Raw genomic sequence first — 21,990 nt, forward strand, 5'->3', positions numbered from 1 at the left:
CCACTATTGGTCCTAAATACTTGAAACTGTTCTTACACAAACCTTAATAAATGCACGATGAACCAAGGACTGATCAAAAACATGCACTTTATGGCTTTGGTCTGTGTCCATAAATAGTCCACATATAGTCCTAATCCTCCATAAAGCATATTTTTTGGGGGGATTCACTGTATGAGGATAACTATACTGTAGTGGCAGCCGGCGAGGTGGTAAACCTCACAGATAGTCCGTGGGCGTGCAGAGATCTTGGAAGAATATGTATTGTGGAATAGAGCCAGACGGGTTCAGTAATGGACTGCTTTAGTGATACTCTTGAAAACTCTTCCCCCTTATATGTCAGAAAAACATAGCAGGTGATGCGTCCTAATGTATTTCATTTACCTGATTATTCATTTATAGATGTAGCCTTAAGTGTTGGACTTTTACTGGAAATTTGCTACAAAGTGCTGCATGAATGTTTTCCGCCTTATGCCAAATGCTGGTATTTTACATCAGGAGATCATGCCTTTAGTAGTTGTGCCATCTATGCATTTCAGACGACCTAACATAAGTCCTACTCTTATGCGACGTCTATTAATATGTTCTATAGCGGTTTGTGTTATTTTGGTATAACAGATACTGGGTGGCCACTACTAAAGGCAGCGTTTCATTAATACCCATTTGGTCAGACCTTTTAAGTCTTCGTTATTTTACAGAATTACATAGTTAAAAAGATTGAAAAAAGACACTTGTCCAACCTATAAACCTACCATGTTGATGCAATGAAGGTTAAAACCCCCATGAGGTTGATGGCATATTAGGGGGTTAACTCTCTCCCCGACTCCACATATTACAGTTAGAATAAATCCTTGGGATCAATGTCCCATCTCCAGAATCTAGTACTCAAAACTTATAATATTATATCTGTGACGAAAGGTGTCCAGGTCCTCCTTGAACGTGTTTAACAAATCAACCATCAGAACATCCTATGGCAGAGAGATCCATAGTCTCACCGCTCTTACAGTAAAGAATCCCCGTCTGTGATGATGGTGAAACCTTTTATCCTCTAGATGTAGAGGATGCCCATTTTTCATGGTTATGGGCCTAGGTATAAAAAGATCATTAGGAAGATCTCTATATTGTCCATTCATATATTTGTACATTGTAATCGCCCCTAAGCCGTCTTCATCCAAACTGAATGACCCCAAGTTTGATAACTCTTCTTGGAACTATCTATCTAAGGCTCTGTTCACACTTGACAATCTACCCATTACCTTGGTTGCCCTCCTCTGCACCCGATCCAGTTCAGCTATGTCCCCCTACACTTTAACCCTTTAACGACCCAGACAGTTTTCGTTTTTTACGTTTTAGTTTTTCACTCCCCGCCTTCCAAGAGCCATTACGTTTTTATTTTTCCGTCAATAGAGTGGTGTGAGGACTTATTTTTTGCGGGAAGAGCTGTAGTTTCTATTGGCACCATTTAAAGTACCATATAATGTACAGGGAAACTGTAAAAAAATTATTTGTGGGGTGGAGTTGTAAAAAAATTTAATTCCTCCATTGTTTTTTGGGTTTTGTTTTTACGGCTTTCACCGTGCGGTAAAAACGTGAACTTAACTTTATTCTGCGTCTCAATACGATTACGGTGATACCAAATTTATATAATTTTTTTTTTTTTTTGTATTTCACTACTTTTACAAAGAAAAACTATTTGTTAACCGTTCTGTTTTGCCACATTCTGAGAGCCATAACTTTTTTGTTTTTCTGTCGATTGAGAGGTGTAGGGGCTTATTTTTTACCATTTTCTGGTACATACGATTTTTTTTGATCACTTCTTATAAAATTATTTTTTTTAGCGCTAAGTTGACCAAAAAACAATGATTTCGGGTGTTTTTAATTTTGTTTTTACGCCATTCACCGCGTGAGTTAAATAATGGTATATTGTAATAGTTCGGACTGTTACAGACGCGGCAATACCATTTTTTTACTTTGGGCTTGAGGAGAAATGGGAGACGGTGTTTTTTTTGAACTTTTAATATTTGTTGTATTTTTGTTTACGCCTTTTAAAAATGTATTTAACTTTTTTTTTTTTACACATTTTATCACTCCCCCTAGGGGACTGGAACCAGCGATTGTTAGATCGCTGGTACAATACACTGCAATACAAGTGTATTGCAGTATATTGTCATTTTTACAGGTTTCTGCAGGGGGGCCGTTGGTCTGTCGGAGGGGACCACCCCCCCTCTCTTCCTAACGGTTTAAATGCCGCGGCCGCTATTGACCACGGCATTTAACTAGTTAAACAGCCAGGAACAGCACGATCGCTGTTCCTGGCCGTTAGAGCAGAGTGTCAGCTGTAATACACAGCTGACAGCTGCAGTGTATGGAGCAGGCTCAGCGCGTGAGCTCGCACCAAACATCACCCCCCCGGTCCATTGCGTGTATATTCGGCATGGGTCGTTAAACGGTTAAAAGATGCTCTCTCATCACGACTACCTTCCAAAAAAAGAACAACACATCGATCTGACTATCCTGGGGAAATGAAGCATTACACCATGCCCATGCATCCTCCGCACGTATGCTATAACATTTCCTCTAATAATGACTTTGGCTGTTTCCCAGTATAAGGATGGGTTAGACCTATGTTCCCTATGGGTTTGAGCAAATTCTTCCCACAACCCTTTCAAAAGTTTCCCAAATTCCTAATCGTGCGCTAATGCTGTAGGTAGACGCCATAAAATGTCTGTTCCCTTTTGGAAAAATCTCTTCTAATTCTATAAGGACAGGGGCTTGGTCCGATATCACCATATCTTGAATAACTACATCTCTTATCCTGTGTAACAAGCCCTGAGAGGCTAAAAAAGAATCAATTCTAGACCAAGCTGACTGGGAATGGGAGTAATGTGTGTACTCTCTACCCATGGGATTAAAGTATCTCCACACATCTCTCACCCCTGCGGAGCCTGTCACGCGTTGCAAAAGAGTCCCCCCCCCCCACCCCCCCATACCTCCATCTGTGATGTTTGGTGTGAGCGTTTCCTGTCCTCTGAGACATCATATATTGTATTTAGGTCCCCGCCAATTTGTATTTGTTGTTGCCGGTCTTGTAATAAAATATTCTCTATCTTCTGAAAGAACAGTTTGTTAGGACGGTTAGGGTATGTTCACACGAGGTCATTATGTCCGTAATTGACGGACGTATTTCGGCTGCAAGTACCGGACCGAACACAGTGCAGGGAGCCGGGCTCCTAGCATCATAGTTATGTACGACGCTAGGAGTCCCTGCCCCGCTGCCCGACAACTGTCTCGTACTGAAAACATGATTACAGTACAGGACAGTAGTTCCACGGAGAGGCAGGGACTCCTAGCGTCGTACATAACCATGATGCTAGGAGCCCGGCTCCCTGCACTGTGTTCGGTCCGGTACTTGCGGCCGAAATACGTCCGTCAATTACGGACGTAACGACCTCGTGTGAACATACCCTTAGGTGCATACAAATTATACAAGCTCCTTTTCCCCTGCCGGGCTGTCCAAGTCCGTTATCTGGTGTCTAAGTCCTTCATGTATTAATGCCAATACTTCTGCCTTCCCACTGACCGCTGGGGAACCATAAACCGCTCCCATCCACATTTTGTTCATTCTATGAAAATCCTCTTCTTTTAAATGCGTTCTTGCAAGAGGGCAATATCTGCTTTCAATTTTTTTTTAAGGTGACGTAATACCATCATACATTTATGAGGGGATAATAACCCCTTCATATTCCAAGAGACTACTCGGATAAAAATGTTAACAGTTGTGTAGACCGAATGGCTCCGTGGCTCTCCGCGACCCTAGTCTCCAACCCGATGAGGGGCACAAATCCCCCCCCCCCAGTTTCCCAAATAACATCCCCCACCTGCAAGACAATAACCGTTATAAGTAACAAACTCATGTACGAAAATTTCAACTTGCTGACTTTTTTCGCACATAGTAAGATGGAAGTTTAATCAACTCCACCTATAATGCGTAAAGCGCTTAGGGAGTCGCTCTATAAATAACCGTATGCCTCCTGTCAACATAGCGAAATTGACTCTGCGCCCCCAAGAGAAGAATATACAGCAGTTTCACATATACATTGTGTATCTAGATCCTTATAGAACATAGTGACGTCATTTCACATAAATTTAAACTAAACTTCACTATTCGCTACCAGCAGAGATATTTAGGTATACAATCATAATAATGAAATGCGAAGAAAATACTTGCTGTCATATAAGTTTCAGACATAGAACTCAAACACCAAGCTATCCCTGTAAATGTAAATGAGCGTCTCCTTGCAAGTCTCCCTACGGTCCCTGCCAGGTGAACGGTGAGGCGTTATTCTCGGCGTGTTGCTTCCCGACGAGATTGTCAATATGTGTCCATCATTGGTAAACCGAGTCCATGTACCTCGCAGCCTCTTCCGGCGATGAAAAGGCCTCACATTTGCCATCAGGCAGGAAAACTTTCAAAATTGCCCGGAATTGTAAGAAAAAACGCATTTGACATTTCACCAGGGTCGAACATATTGTGGAGAAAGCTCTCCTCTTTCTAGCGACCTCTGCCGAGTAGTCACCAAACAGCAGAACTTTGTAGTTACAGATTTTCATCGGTTCAGTTGCCTTCTTAAATGTCTGCAAGTTGGCCGCTTTATCCACATAGTTTAAATATTTTACCATCACCGGTCTCGGCCTCACATTGCTACCCTGATCCTGTAAATCCCTGGGTGGTCCCACTCTGTGGTCTCGCTCAATTGTACATTGTCTCGGTATGACCAGCATTTTCGGTACTTCCACCGAGCAAATCCTGTGCCAGCTGGCTTTGTGGAATGGATTCCGGTAAACCGATTATCCGGAGGTTGCTCCTCTCTCAATCTATTTTCCAAATCCTCGTTAGACTTTAGAGTATGCTGTAAATAGGACTGAGCTGTACTCCATTCCTCCTCCACTAAGCCCACTCTTTGCTCCAACTCAGTTATTTACGCGCCATGGGAGATTACCTCCCTTTGCAGGGCTGCGAGGGTGTTGTTTACCGTCTGCTCCAGGGAAGCTGTAATGTCCGGTGCCAGTAACTTTGCCACTTCCAAAGCCAAAGACCTACATGAGACAGCCAGACCTGGTACCATGGTATCGTCCTCTTTCTCCTGCTCAATTTCTTCCAACAGTATGGGAGATCATGCCGGCTGGGAAGTAAATCTGCCACTTCTAGTGGTGCGTGGCTTCTCTGGCACCATCTTTGTTCGCGCCAATCTGTCTTCTCTCTGAGGCAGCGAAATGCCAGGTGTCTGTGTCCTGGGTCTATGCAAAAATCTCTCCATGCTATTCAGCAATGGAGACACATAGAGGTATTGAGCTTTCAATCCCAATATTAAGCCAGTAGATGAGCCGGGAGATCTTTTACAGGAGGTTAGTTACCGGAGCTTGACACTCTGCTGCTTCCCATGCGCGTGCCGGAACCGGAAGTCAGTAGTGCATGTTTGACATGCTTAAATGAGAAGTCCTAGCTCATGGTCAGCATTTAAAGTCATCCTTAAAGGGGTATTCTCAGTGAATTGGGGGTGTGCTGCATTTTACTGCACAATAGGTGGAGGGGAACATCGATGTGCAGGGAAAAACTATGAAGGAGCAACAGCGTGTAACCAGCGCTACAGCTCCTGCATTCTGGGGATCGGTGGGCGTTCCGGCAGTCAGACCCCCACTCATCTAAGTGATGGCATATCATAACAATATGCTTTGTAATTGAGGGTGGATGGGGCTGATATAGCCTAACCCTCTTATCAGGTTAGGTTTGTCCACAAATTTTGCCGTTTCAGAGTAGGATCACCAAGGGTTAATATAGGTAGCCAGCCTTTCTCTCCATCACTTAAATGTAGAGCCGGTGATTGTTTTTTTTTTATTGCTAATAATTAATCGGTGATTCATGGGAAAACTGTACGTACGGATAGTCTAACGTGATTTGCACAGACTAGTATGTGTTGGCAGTATTCGGTTTGATATTTAGTGTTGCGACCTATTTCATTGATATTTTTTGCTGGTTATGTTTTAGCATAGTACTGCATTTGCATTCATTATATACAAGGTGTAGGGGTTTATCCAAGAAAAATAGCATAAGATGTCAAATCCAAACCGCACATGTATAAATAAATGAGAATTAATATTAATTAATAAACCACCGATACTAAAAATAACCATTGTTTCCATTTTCAGATGCGAAACATTTACATCGGGAAAAAAGACAAAAGTCTCCCCCAGATCCCACTAAGAACACATGTACGATGCTCGTGGTGGCAGATCATCGCTTCTACAGATACATGGGACGGAAGGAAGAGAGCACCACTATTAATTATTTGGTAAGGAATCTATGACCAATATTGTTTAAGAGCATATCAAGTGTTCTGCATACTAAGTTTTAAAGAGGAACTCCAAAATCCCCGTTACTGAGGCTCAATTCCTTCAGTATATGTGTGCTAGCTGCCTCATGAGCTTCCCTTTTTTTCGTTGCTTGCGGTTTATAACATTCTGCTATTGCTAGAATAGCTTGACTTTCTGATGTAGCAGCACAAGCTCACAGCATTTACACTCCTCAACATTGAAATTGCAACATCGAGAAGGAAAAGTTTTGGAATTGTGGAAATCACAGGATGGATAGACATGTTAATGATATGCAAATGATAAAAAAAAGGAAACCACATTTTCCAAACATCTTGATTTATTCTGTTTTGTGTATGATCGCCACGCGTTATAATACACGCACTTACACGCCTTGGCATGCTATCAATTCGGTTACTAATGGTTGTCTTGAGAAATGTTATGCCACGCTGAATGCACTTGGGCACGCAAATCATCAAGATTGGCTGCTGGCGGCTCCCTTTGCAATTTTTGATCTGTGCTCGATAGGAGACAAGTCTGGAGACGCTGCAGGCCATGGTAGTACGTTTAGGCCACGCTGGCTGCTCACAGTAGCACAAACCACGTGCAGCCTGGCGTTGTCCTGTTGAAAAACGGCTTCTTGGACACGTTGCAGAAATGTCCGTACTACTGGTTCCATGACCAAATCAAGGTAACGCTGAGCTGTTAGTGTACTTGAGATGAAAACTAGAGGGGTCCGGCTACCCCACACCATAATCCCGGGAGTAGGACCGGTGGGGGGGGGGGTCCCTTGTGAAGGCCTCTTCATGGCGTTGCCAACGTGGTCTCCAGACCAATCTCCAGCTATCATTGCATCTGAGACAAAAGCCAGACTCATCGCTGAAGAGGATAGACCTCCACTCCGGCCTCCATTGCCCTGTTGCTATGCACCATGATGGCCTTTGAGAGCGGTGTCATATGGTCAATGGAACACCTGAGGCTGGATGTCTAGCTTATAGCCACCATTGTCAGCACTGGTTGCCGCCCTAGGCTTGGCATGTGACGTCCAATTTCACTTGCAGTACAGAATGGATCACGTGCCATTCTTCCAATCAGACAATCTGTCAGTGCAGAGGTTTGCCTCTGCGTACCTCTTGCTGTCATTCCCGTTGGCTGTTGTTCTCCCAACCTCCGGGGCACACAACGTTGAACAGTGCTGACATCTCGGCCTAGGCGCACAGTGATCTGCCAGAGTGATAAACCAAGGTCTCTCAGTTCAAGCATTCTGTCACTCTCCACTTGCGACAAGTGGCAATAACTGGCACGTCGACTAACCGGAGGCATTGCACATTCATCTCGCACCACTTGATCTGATTTTTGAGGTTTCATGTCGCTAAAAAACTTTGTTTTCAATCTGGCTTTTATGTCCCACCCACATGCCACAGATAGGAGCTCGGTGCTTGAAAATTTGATCTTCGCGACACCTGCTACTTCCTCGATGTGCATAACCTTTCGGCTTGCCCTTCATGGTGTTGCAATTTCAATGTTGAGGAGTGTAGTTTAAGCAGGGCTGCAGTGAAAAGCATGGCGAAGGAATAAGGCAGAGAACTAAGCCTAACTATTTTTTATAGAATACAAACTCTCCAGATGAACGTAAAGAGGCTTTGTCACCACATTATAAGTGCCCGGTCTCCTATATAAGGAGATGGGCGCTATAATGTAGGTGACAGTAATGCTTTTTATTTAAAAAAACGATCTATATTTTAGCGATTTTAGATTTATGCTAATGAGTTGCTTAATGCCCAAGTGGGCGTATTTTTACTTTAGACCAAGTGGGCGTTGTACAGAGGAGTGTATGACGCTGACCAATCAGTGACCAATCAGCATCATGCACTCCTCTCCATTCATTTCCTCAGCGCATAGGGATCCTGCTAGATCCTTATGTGCTGTCTTATACTAACACATTAACGATACTGAAGTGTTTAGACAGTGAATAGACATTCCACGGGATGTCTATTCACAATCTCTGCACTTCGTTACTCTGTCTGTGGTAGTTACAGCATAGGAAGCGTAATCTCGCGAGATTACTCTGTAGATGACCGGTTACAACGAGATCACGCTTCCTCTGCTGTAACTACCATAAAAACAGTAACGAAGTGCAGAGATTGTGAATAGACATCCCATGGAATGTCTATTCACTGTCTAAACACTTCAGTATTGTTAATGTGTTAGTATAAGACAGCACATAAGGATCTAGCAGGATCCCTATGCGCTGAGTAAATGAATGGAGAGGAGTGCATGACGCTGATTGGTCACTGATTGGTCAGCGTCATACACTCCTCTGTACAACGCCCACTTGGTCTAAAGTAAAAATACGCCCACTTGGGCATTAATCAACTCATTAGCATAAATCTAAAATCGCTAATAAAGTGGTAAAAATAGATCGTTTTTTTTAAATAAAAAGCATTACTGTCACCTACATTATAGCGCCCATCCCCTTATCTAGGAGATAGAGCACTTATAATGTGGTGACAGAGCCTCTTTAATGGAGATTAGAGAATACCACAATGTTAGTATTGAAAGTTTCGGTCCTCACTGGCCACAAAAAAAATAGTGTTGACAGAGGTTTGAAAAGTTTTGTATTCGCATTGTGGTATTCTCTACCTCGGTTATGTCCATCTGAATATTTTGTTTTTAATAAACATTTGTTTTGTACGCCTCACATTATTGCAACCTGTTGAAAGGTACAATACAGTTCAACAGGATGCAAAAATGTGGTGTGAACTTAGTCTAAGCATTGCAATCTATTTGGAAAGCTGTGGAATGTTTTGCTGGATTGTTAAGGCCATGGTCACATGTAGTGGAATTGCTGCAGATTTTCCTTCCACAGCGTATTACAGTAGCAGCAAAGCGGATGAGATTTTAAAAATCTCATCCACACACTGCAGAAAATTTCCATGCGGGAATTAACCTGCGGAATGGTTGCGTATGTGTTGCAGATTTTCCCCATTGGGTTCAAGGAAAAGTCAAAATATACCACAAATAGCAATTGTTGCAGATGTCGCTGCGGATTAGCGGCATATACGCAGCGAAACACGCACGTAAAAACAAACACTATTTTCAGTTTAAAAAAAAAAAGACTACTCCCTTTTCCTGTCACTCCCGTAGCGTCACGTCACTGCTCCCCCAGCTGATTCCTGTGATTACGATTGGTCACTTGTGAGTCCTGCAGGAGTCTCATCTGATGAAACTTCATCACAGGATGTCAACTGCACAGAGACTAGCCGGGAGAGCAGGGACGTGTCGCTATGGGAGCGCCAAAAAAAGGTAGTAGAGTATTTTTTTATTTTTTCCGGCTGCGGTAAATCCGCACCGAAATAAGTGCGGACGCTCAGATGTATTTGCCTGTGGAATCTGGGTCGGATTTTCTGCAACAAAAAACCAATGTGTGGACGGTACCGTAAGGCTCCAGCAACTGCTTTATAGGCACCCAACCATACAATGGTCACTCTTTGCTGAGTTGTATTCTAGTAAAAAGCAACCCAGACTTGTATATTATTTCACGTATACAGCTGATCATCTGCTTTAATAACCAGAACACTCCGCTGGAAATGAAACCTAATCTATGATTTGTGAGATGCCTTGAAGTCTTGTAACAATCAGTCACCTCTTTAAAGGGAATGTGTTGCCAGCAAAACATGTTTTTTTTTTTTTTAGTTAAACAATTAGTGTGTAGGTGATTAAACATTGTTCTAATTTATTTAATTTTTTTCACGAGTCAGGAAATATTATAAATTGGATTCAATTTATAATATTTCCCAGCACTGGTCACTAGATGGAGCCATTCCCAAAATTGCAGCATTGCATGTGGTAAAGCAACCACATTGCTTTATGCTGCAAAATTGGGTAAAAATCCCTCGCTCTAGTGAGCTCTCAGAATCCCCCCCTCCTTTATCCTGGCTAGTGCCGGGAGAAACGAGGGGTTTGAACGGTCTAACCTTCTACACTGTGTGTCGCCATTTTTTGAGCTCACACACAGTGTAGTAGGTTTACATACAGTAGTAAACACACACTGAAACACGAACATACATAGAAATCCCTTACCTGCTCCAGTCGCCGCCGCTCCCTCCGGTCCATCCGCTCCGTCTGCTGCCGCTGCTCCATGTGCACAAGTCCGGAAGCCGCGACCGGAAGTAGTAATCTTACTGTCCGGCCGCGACTTCCGGTCCACAGGAAAATGGCACGCATTTCAAATTGAACTGTGTGGGAGCGGCGCATGCGCCGTTCCCACACAGCGGCGTACACGATAGTGGATGGAACGGGCCCCGTTCGCAGTCCCTATGGGACTGTGGCTGCCGTATTCCATGTCTGTATGTGTCGTTAATCGACACATACAGAAATGGAAAAAAAAATGGCAGCCCCCATAGGGAAGAAAAAGTTCAAAAATAAAAAAAAGTAACACACAAATTAATCCAAACGTTTTTAATAAAGCACTAACATCTTTAACATATGAAAAAAATGTTTTTGGTGACACTGTTCCTTTTAAGAATTTTATACATGACTTCAAGTATAATTTACCCTTTGGATGTTGATGTACAGTTGAAACCATCCTTAAAGGGGTTGTCCGGTTTCTGAAAATTAAAGGGGGTATTCCCACAGTCAATTTTACACAAAGTCCACTATCTTCATAACATGTATAAATATACTGCCCCATGCCAAAATAAAAGTATTGTATCATCCCATTGTATGTGTTTAGCTCCCCTTTACTACATGTGTGCAGCCTTCTTCATAGAGCAGAATGGGCGGTCCTCCTTCTAATACCGTGTGGCCGCTGGGAAACTACAGTTCCCAGCAGCACGCTGGATCACCTCCCTGATAGTTGTTTATATCTGTCTAATTAAAGTGTGATATATATATATATATATCTCATGCAAATGGTGTACAAAGCCAAAGTATAGTCTTTCTACGGTATATTTATACCAGGGCTGCCGCTTCTGGTTGTAGTCTATGTGCTCTGCACCTCCACATATCAACATCTCTCCCCCTTTTTGAAGTCCATTGTCTGAACCAGATGTTGGGACATTGCTATTTGTATACTTCTGGTAGAGAACTGTAATACTTGTAGCAGAAGGAACTGTTTGATGCTCGCACCGTGCTCTGCAGCCATAGATAAGACACTCTCACGTTTCGAAGCACAGGAGCGAGGGGAGCCGTCCGTACGAGCATCTGACACCTCATTCCGCTAAACGTTTTACAGTACTCTGCTATTTGTATACTTCTAGTAAAATCCCGACATCTGGTTGAGGCAATGGACTTCATAGGGGGAGAGACACTGATTTGCAGAAATGCTACATGGGGGTATATGACACTGTGGAGGAGACCGCGATACTTATTGGAGGCAGACGAGCAAAAGCAGAGATCACTGAGCTTCTCTCTGCGCCTGCTCGCCATTCCCTGAACAGGGGAAAGACGGTGACCCCATACAAAGAATTGGAGGACAAACTGTTCATGTTCGACCGCAACCGAAGAACTACTGGAGGGCGTTTCCATTGGGCGTTTATATTGGAAAATTGTATAACTTTTAATTATTCAAAAAATAACGTTCATTTTCCGAAGTCGGACAACCCCTTTTAATGATTTGCTTGTTAATTTAGTCAGATTTGCTACGTTTTGTTGGACTGCAGTAAAGACATTTTTCTCTGTGATAAAATAATTTTTCTGACCATTTTATGCTTTTATAAGTCGGTATTGATGTTTCTGTGTTTACCAAGATAAGTTAACTCATTGATGTTACATCCTGATGGTTGTAGATCGAGCTCATTGACCGAGTGGATGACATATACAGGAACACATCATGGGATTCTCAGTGGAAGGGATATGGAGTCCAGATAGAACAGGTATGTTTTGTCTATCGATGGTAAGCACTCTATCCCAGTGATGGCGCCATATAGCATGAGAACAAAATTCAACGCGGTCCTAAATGCCATATTATGAAGGTATTCTCCCCTAAAAACTTTGCTTCTACCGTCATATGGTTCCGTATGGCTTCACAAAGAACTCGGGCTCCGGGCACACATCTCTGCAGTGTCCATGATGCCTGTGCTAAAAGTTTCTTTTATAAACACCGCTTACTAATCGGTGTGATATGACCTTCAGACATAGATATCCAGAATTGCTGTCCAGTATAAGTCCCTGTTAGGGCATACCTTAGGTAAAAGTCCTAAAAAATTAAAAAAATTATAAAGTTGACCATAAAATCACATTACGCTGCAAGAGAAAAGAATGCAATAGACACCATGTTTTTTGATAAAGATTATTATTTACTGATTGAAAATTATTTAACAGCAAAAAATCTAAACCTATTAGGTATCCCTGTACTCGCAATTACTTGTACAATAAAGTTATATTGTCATTGCTGGTAAGTGACATAAAAAAGAAAAGGGGAATTCCGTTTTTCTATCCATTATTCTAAATATTTCGTATAAATTAAACTTTAACTTTTATTTTTACCACAAAACCGGACATACCATCACTTTATGATTTGAGGTCTGATTTAGGGTCGCATCCCTTTCACAGGTTTTTCCTGCACCGCAGTGCCCCGGCCGCTGGCTGTGCAGTGAACTGTGCTAAGCCCCTTTCAAGTAATTGGGGCGATTACAGTTCCCTGCATTCACAGAATGAAGGCGCTGCAGTGCTAATGCAAAGGATCGGTGGGGTTCCCAAAGGTCGTATCCCCACTAATCATAAAGTGATGATATAACCCTATAAGGCCAAAATTTGGCTTGGTCCTTAAAGGTAAGCGCACACAGGGCGGATGTATTTAAAACAAAGTATTGCGTCGCCATGACAACGACGGTGGTAAGTATGAACCTTTTTACAAATCTGAATTGTGATTTTTTTTTATTTTTTTTTGCCGCGGAATCGTAGCTTATCCGCTGGAAAAGTCGCAACATTTGTTGCGGGTTTTACTTCCCCATTGAATTCAATGGGGATAACCCACAACAGAAGAAGAGCAGCGATTCCGCAGTATAAATTGACATGATGCAGATTTAAAAAAAACGCACCGCAGGTTAATTTATGAACCATTTCTCGTGGATTTTTTTCTGCTGTGTTTGGATGAGACTTGTTCAAATCTCATCCACTGATACCGTACTACTCTGCGGATTATCCACAATGAAATCCGTTACGGAATATCTGCAATGTTTACGCTGTGTCCCTACCCTTATTAATAAACATGCGTTGATGCTGGGCGGCAGGTGCATGTCTGGTGGGATCTTTCCTTACACACTTGTTTTGGCTTGTCCAGCATCCAGAAACCTGATGTCACTCTCCATCAAACACCAGCTGTAACTTGCCGTCTGGCCGCCGCTCATGATCGTGTTCTCATGTCATATTGGAGGAGATTGAATCTTTGTTGCTGGGAATGAGATTTAATAATTAATGGGTGACTAATGATTCTCATGCTTGGTGTAGGGAACATTTCATTCTTCATGATTTATCTTTTTTTTTTTTTTTTTTTGTTTGGAGAATATTTAATACTGATGTTGGGTAAAACCATCACAGGAAATGTCTGATAGTTGGCGGGTGAAGCAGGACTCACCGGCTTTCTAAATAGGTCCTAGCAGCATTTAAACAGCTTTTAAATGAAAATACTGAATAAAATCATAGGATCATGAGACCTTCTTTAGGGTAAAAACCCAGTGCCATGTTTCCATGTGTGTGCCATCAGCGCATAGATAACAGTACAATATCACTATGATCTGAATGATCGCTGGAAGTTCAGATTCTGCTCAACTTGTATGTCCGTCTTCTGCCTGCAGAGGGCGCACAACAGATCCTCTGCCAATAAGACAGTAATATTAGAAATGGCACATGGTAGGTGGGGGGGGGGGGGGGGGGCTGTTACAGATTTTTCATTGGGCCCAGAAGCTTCACGTTGCGTCCGTCTCTGCCTACATATTTTCCCAGATGTACAAGTTCTTTCTTTCACTGAAAGCGTAGTATGAAGGATGATTGAGAGCCGTCATTATTGCTAGTTGAGATAATGGTGGAGCGATTATCAGACATGATCGTTTATGATGATTACTGTCTGCTACGCCATGCGGTGTTTGTTCAGGGCTTACAGTAACAGAGTTTGGGCACAGATGGTGTAGCAGAAATGGGTGAAGTAGTTGGCACAAAGGAATGAGTTGATGAGCAGAAGGCTGGGATCACGAGGTGACTGAATGACTATTCCTAGGAAGAGGCGAGATGAGCAGACATTAATACGGTGTGGGGGAAGGGGGGTGATCATGAAAGCTGAGCAATCTGGAGTATGTACTGAGCACGATGAGAACCTGCCAGAGCGAGCCCTGCAGAACATACAATGGCTTACATATGATTTCTACACTGAAGTTATACACGATTCAACATTAACGTAAATAGTCATGTGAAATACGGAAGCGCAACTTCTGGGTTTATGTTATATTTTATTATCCTTTTTTTTTAATGCAGATCATTGTTCACAAGGAACCAGAGAATGTAAACCATTCAAAACTGCATTATAACATGGCAAAGAATTATCCAGACGAGAACAAAGATGCTTGGGATGTGAAGCAGCTGCTAGAGGTGAGAGGGCAAGTGGGTCCTATGTACAACAGCCCAATACTGCACTCCGCATGGAGTGGTTCATGGTGGAGACCTGCTCCATTATAATGACTTCATTGGAGGATGCCTGAGTATCCTTTACTATACAGTGCTTCCTCATAATACATTATTCATTGGGTTAGTGACAACCATTGTAGACCATAAATCTATGAGGCACTTCTAATTGGTCCTGAAGCCCTAAAATATCAACTCACAATAATAAAAAAATTAGGATTATGGGGGGTTATCCAGGTGATCAATATTAGTTCAGTGGGGGGTCCAACTGTCGGCACCTCCGCCAATCAGCTGTTTGTACGAGCGCCGCAGACTTCATTGTTTACGTGGTTCTCCTTTCGTACTTGCACGCGTCGTTACATTTGTAGCAGCTGTTGTCCATCACCTATTGTCAATGGTGGACCCTGTGTTACATATATATATATATATATATATATATATATATATATATATATATATGTGTGTGTGTGTGTTGCCTGTCATTATAACCCTGCCTGTGATTATAGAGAGATGACTGCTGAAAAGAGATCTCTATAGAACAGGAAGTGTCAGCCTATGGTGAGGCTCAGTGGCCAGTGTGAAAGCTGCAAGATTTTAGGATTATTTTTTTATTATAGATAATGACAAAAAATCACCAAAAATTGTTAGAAAATATGTTTAGCATAAAAACTTGATTTTAAACAATAGGTAATTTTTTTTATTACACATTCCCTTTAAATATCCTAGTAGAGTCCGTAATGGCAATTTCTTGTTTGCAGCAATTCAGCCATGACATATCAGAAAAGGCCTCCAGTGTCTGCCTGGCTCATCTCTTCACCTATCAGGACTTTGACATGGGGACTTTAGGACTTGCTTACGTTGGATCCCACAAACAAAACACCCATGGAGGAATCTGTCCTAAACGTGCGTGTTCATTTTTCTGTCTTATAACTTTTGTATATTTGTAAAAATTTTAGGAAATTTGTCAATACGTCTATGCCAGCTGCCTGGTGTACAAAATTCGCAATTTGCACACAATTTTACGCCGCTCATGGCACTTTTCAAAAAAGCGAGCAGGGCTTAGTGGGTGAAGCCACCCGTAGCCTGACAAATTTACAATCCTTTATGGCAGAAATTGGCTTCGATTTATTGCGAAAAATCTTCGCCAGCTTGTAACTGACATAGATTTCTCTTTGTGGCGTGTGCCTCCTAATAAACTTATTGCATCTTACTCCTGCGGGCTTCATGCCAAGACTGGCATATGAAACGCCAGTCTTAGTAAATCTGCCTTCTCGTGCTATATTAGCAGGTTTCCTTGTATGGTTTTATTGGTCAGATCTTCGTTGTTAAATTTGGCCATTTCCTGGTCGCTCCAGGATACATGCTATCTAATTATGTGTATGAGGTAATAAAACACTTGCTCATCGCTAGGCAACTACCGGAATTGGATGTATCTTAATAAATCAGACGGTTTACCATTAAACATTGATGGGGGTCAGACCCACACAAAGCCTTAGGCCCCACACTCACGGCAGTATTTGAAAACGTCCGAAATACGGACCCTTAAACCCCTTAGTGACCGCCCATACGCCTGTTCGTGGCATAGTTTACTGTAATACAGAAGTATTGCAGTGTATTAAAAAAAAGCGATCAAACGCTTGATCACATAGTGAAGTCACATATTGGGACTAAAAACAAAGAAGAAAAAAATAGTCTAATAAAGTTAGTAAAGAAATCCCAAATAAAATTAAAAACCCACTTTTCCCCCTTACAAAATGCTTTATTATGAAAAAAAATTAAATAAAGTAGCGACACGTAATTGGTGTCGCGGCATCCATTACGACCTCAACTATAAAGCTATGATGTTATTTAACCCGGAAGGTGAACGTCAAAAAATTTAAAACCATGCCAGAATTGCTTTTTTCTGTTCATACTGCCTTCCAAAAAATGCAATCGAAAGCGATCAAACAGCTGTGTGTACCCGCAAAAAATAAGCCTTCATATAGCTACGTCAGCGGAAAAATAAAAAACTTGGCTCTTACAATATGGCAATACAAAAACAATTGCTAGAAAGGAAAAAAAAATAATAGTATCACTCTCCATAGACTTCAACAGGTGTTTTCTGTCCACAATACAGATGAAAGTAGTGCATGCTGCGTTTTTAAAATGCGTGCATATTTTATACGCCCATGTGAATAGCCCTATTGATTAACATAAGCTCCATATTACGGTCTGCAAAAAACAGATGGAATACGGATGTGAAAAACGCTTGTCCGAAAGTGGCCTTAGGGTGAGGGTGCATCTTCGTTTAAAGAGGCTCTGTCACCACATTATAAGCGCCCTATCTCCTACATAATGTGATCGGCACTGTAATGTAGATAACAGCAGTGGTTTTTATTTCGGTAAAGATCAATTTTGACGGACTTATGACCTATTTTATATTTATGCTAATGACTTTCTTAATAGACAACTGGCCGTGGTTTTACTTTTTGACCAAGTGGGTGTTGTAAAGAGATGTGTATCACGCATCGCGTCCTGGCTGGAGGCAATGTCTATTCACTCTCAAGGCACTTCAGTAACGTTAATGTGTGAGTAAGTAACAGCACATCGTGATCTCGCAAGATCAGGCTGTGCTGAGTACATGTATGGGGAGAAGTGTATGACGCTGATTGGTCACTGATTGGTCAGCGTCATACACTTCTCTTTACAACGCCAACTTGGGCAAAAAGTAAAAACACGCCCAGTTTTCTATTAAGAAAGTCATTAGCATAAATCTAAAATAGGTCATAACTTAATCAAAATTTATAGTTTTTCTAAATCAAAACCACTGTTGTTATCTACATTACAGCACCAATCACATTATGTAGGAGATAGGGCACTTATAATGTGGTGACAGAGCCTCTTTAAGTCTATAGCAGACCTGGAGATGACTGGAGTTAACCATTTCTTTTTTTATCGCCATGTGAAGAAAATTGTAGACTCAGAGATAACATTTGAAACCTCAATATATCGTCTTCTTCTTTTGAGGCCTTTTATGTAAGTAAAATGTCGTCCGTTTATAAAATGCTATATTGACTTACAACTATCTCTTTTCTACAGTTCTTCAATGGCTCCTACATAAAGATTAGCATAGCAAGGGGCAAACTTTGTCCCCATAGCTGTGCCTTTTTTTTCCAAGAAAAAATTCTTCCTTTAAAAATATAGTGACCTGCTAAACGATAATGAAACATTGCTGTTTAGATGATACCTGACACTCTGATTTAAGAAAATTGGAAATGGCCTCTTTTCCCACATATAGAAAATAAGCACTAAATCAGACAAAAGTGTCAAAGTAGAAAACTGTATTAAATATTTTTCCATGTCTATTGACAGAAAATGTTTTCATAATACTTTGTTACATTTCATTGATGAAAAATTACGTTTTATATTTCTTTTTTAAAGCAGGAAAAAACATATTTTCTTTATAGAGATATAGCTATAAATCAATTAGTTAAATAGTCCGTATATAGAATGTGAATTCTAAACGATGTCTTATGACTGTGTCTAAAGTGTTTCTTTAGTCAATCAGTTTTTCAATTCGATTCAAAAAAATTAGTAGTATCTTTTAACACGTTAGTGACCGCCAATACGCCTTTTAACGGCGGCCACTAACAGGCTTTATTCTGATTCATATGCCTTTTTACGGCACTGCATCAGGATAAAGTAAACAGAGCAGGGAGCGTCAAATCTCCCTGCTCTCAGCTGCTAGAGGCAGCTGAGGGCTGGGAACGTCCCTGCTCTGCCGGGTGAGATCGATATATGTATCGATCTCACCCATTTAACCCTTCAGATGCGGTGCGCAATAGCGAGCACCGCATCTGAGTGGTTTTGGAGAGAGGGAGGGAGCTCCCTCTCATCCCACCGACACCCGGCGATACGATCGCCGAGTGTCTCTGTCTAATGGCAGCTGGGGGCCTAATAAAGGCCCCCAGGTCTGCCTGGAGCGAATGCCTGCTAGATCATGCCGGAGGCATGACCTAGCAGATGCCTGTCTGTTTTAAACGGACAGGCAGTAATACACTTCAATACAAAAGTATTGCAGTGTATTACAATAGCGATTGGAGAATCGCATATTAAAGTCCCCTAATGGGACTAGTAAAAAAGTAAAAAAAAAGTTTAATAAAGTTACTTTAAAAAAAAAATTTGAAAAAAATGAAAAACCCAGCTTTTCCCCTTACAAAATGCTTTACTATTATAAAAACAAAATAAAGTAAAAAAGTTACACATATTTGGTATCGCCGCGTTGGTACCGACCCCGACTATAAATGTATTACATTATTTAACCTGCACGGTGAACGCCGTAAATTTTTTTTATAAAAAACTATGGAAAAATTGCTGTTTTCTGTGAATCCTGACTTAAAAAAAATGTGATAAAAAGTGATCAAAAAGTCGCATCTACTCAAAAATGGTACCAATAAAAACCACAAGTCTTCGCGCAAAAAAAAAAGCCCTCATACAACCGCATCGGCGAAAAAATAAAAACGTTACGGCTCTTCAAATATGGAGACACAAAAACAAATAATTAAAAAAAAAAAAAGCGTTTTTACTGTGTAAGTAGTAAAACATCCAAAAACTATACAAATTTGGTATCGTTGCAATCGTAACAACCCGCTGAATAAAGTTATTGTTATTTATATCACACGGTAAACGCCGTTGATTTAAGACTCGAAAAAGCGTGGCAAAATTTCAGTTTTTTTTTATTCTCCCCCCCCCCCCCCAAAAAAAGTTAATAAAAGTTAATCAATAAATATGTCACCCAAAATGGTGCTATTAAAAAGTACAACTTGTCCCGCAAAAAACAAGACCTTATACAGCTATGTCGACGCAAAAATAAAAAGGTTATAGCTCTTGGAATGCGACGATGGAAAAACGTAAAAAATGGCTGGTCATTAAGGGGTTAAACAATCAGGCAATTTCCATACAATTTTTTGCAAGGAGTCGACATAGATTGCTAATGGTTATAATATAGATTTTATGCCGGAGACTATAGGTCGTCCTGGGGGCTTATTTACTAACTATGCGACTTATAAAAACACGCATAAACGAACATCGTTCAGAAATTGATCTTTTTTTTTTTCTCCAAAAGTTTTAACCCCTTCCCGCACCTTGACTTAACTGCACGTCGATGTGTGCAGTAACTTTGTGCACCTCGACGTGCCGTTACGTCAGTGCTTTGACAGTTAACCGCCGTGCGGCGCTACACCGCAGCGGCGGTTAACTGTGCAGGGTGTCTGCCCTGCATTCCCCGTTGCCGATCAGTGGCCCATCGCCGCTGATTTCGGCAGTTAACCCCTTAATTGCGGCGTTCGATTTTGATCGCCACAATGAAGTTGTTTAGCGCCGATCGGCAGCCCCCCACGTGAAATCACGGGGGCTGGCGATGGTACCCATGGCAACCGGACGCCAGACAATGGCTTCTGGGCTGCCATGTACAGAAGCCTATGAGGACCAGCTGGAGGGTGGTCGTCGTAGGCTTCCTGTCAGTGTGACTGTCACGTCACAATGACAGTTAGAATACATTACACTACGTAGGTAGTATAATGTATTCCAGCAGCGATCAGAGCTGCAAGTCTAAGTGTCCCCTAGTGGGACAAGTAAAAAAAGTAAAAAAAATAAATAAAAATGTTTTAAAAAAAGTGTAAACATAAAAGTTATAAGTGACATAAATAAGAACTGCTTTTTTTCCTATAGTAAGTCTCTTATTATAGGAAAAAAATGAACACGTAAAAAAAAAAAGTACACATATTTGGTATCACCGCGTTCGTAACGACCCTAACTATAAAACTATAATATTATTTTTCCCGCACGGTGAACACTGTAAAAAAAATAAACGAAAAACAATGCCAGAATCACAATTTTTTGGTTACCAACCCTCCCAAATTATACAATAATAAGTGATCAAAAAGTCGCATGAACGCCAAAATAGTACCGATACAAACTACAACCCGTCCCACAGAAATCAAGCCCTTAGGCCTCATTCACACGACAGGGTCCGAGTGTCGGCCGGGAAAATCGGCAGTTTTTGGCCGATTTTCCCAGCCGCTTTGCATCCGTTTTGCATCCGTTCCGATTCCGTTCCGGGCCGAGTTGCCGTTTTTACCGGCCGATTTGGACCCGATTTGCATCCGTTTTTTTCCCTGTCCGTTTTAAAATCGGATGAATTTAGCCCTTTGTAGATAATGCCACAGCCCCCCTGGTAGGTAATTCCACCCAGCCCCCTGTAGGTGATGCCACACAGCCCCCTGCAGGCGATGCCACACAGCCCCCTGCAGGCGATGCCACACAGCCCCCTGCAGGCGATGCCACACAGCCCCCTGCAGGCGATGCCACACAGCCCCCTGCAGGCGATGCCACACAGCCCCCTGCAGGCGATGCCACACAGCCCCCTGCAGGCGATGCCACACAGCCCCCTGCAGGCGATGCCACACAGCCCCCTGCAGGTAATGCCACACAGCCCCCTGCAGGCGATGCCACACAGCCCCCTGTAGGCGATGCCACACAGCCCCCTGTAGGCGATGCCACACAGCCCCCTGTAGGCGATGCCACACAGCCCCCTGTAGGCGATGCCACACAGCCCCCTGTAGGCGATGCCACACAGCCCCCTGTAGGCGATGCCACACAGCCCCCTGTAGGCGATGCCACCCTGCCCCCTGTAGGCGATGCCACCCACCCAGCCCCCTGTAGGCGATGCCACCCACCCAGCCCCCTGTAGGCGATGCCACCCACCCAGCCCCCTGTAGGCGATGCCACCCACCCTGCCCCCTGTAGGCGATGCCACCCACCCTGCCCCCTGTAGGTAATGCCACCCTGCCCCCTGTAGGTGATGCCACCCTGCCCCCTGTAGGTGATGCCACACAGTCCCCTGTAGGTTGCACCCATCCCCCCCCCTTCCAGGAGAAGTCACTGACTTCAATGTCCATATATGGACAGTGTAGTCACTGACTTCTCCTGAAGAGGAATTCCCTGCCACAGGTCGGGAATTCCGCT

General features: G+C 42.4%; 1 protein-coding gene across 1 annotated transcript in view; it reads left to right on the forward strand.

Moving 5' to 3' along the window:
* ADAM17 (ADAM metallopeptidase domain 17) overlaps nt 1-21,990 on the forward strand; it is an 83,899-nt gene that overhangs the window by 26,530 nt on the left and 35,379 nt on the right. Inside the window, exons 7-10 of the mRNA XM_075861117.1 lie at nt 6,205-6,347; nt 12,156-12,242; nt 14,839-14,952; nt 15,744-15,888. Of these exons, the coding sequence (XP_075717232.1) occupies nt 6,205-6,347; nt 12,156-12,242; nt 14,839-14,952; nt 15,744-15,888 (489 nt within the window). The remainder of the gene's footprint in view (nt 1-6,204; nt 6,348-12,155; nt 12,243-14,838; nt 14,953-15,743; nt 15,889-21,990) is intronic.

This window comes from Rhinoderma darwinii, chromosome 4 (assembly GCF_050947455.1).
Source record: "Rhinoderma darwinii isolate aRhiDar2 chromosome 4, aRhiDar2.hap1, whole genome shotgun sequence".
Taxonomy (NCBI): Eukaryota; Metazoa; Chordata; class Amphibia; order Anura; family Rhinodermatidae; genus Rhinoderma; species Rhinoderma darwinii.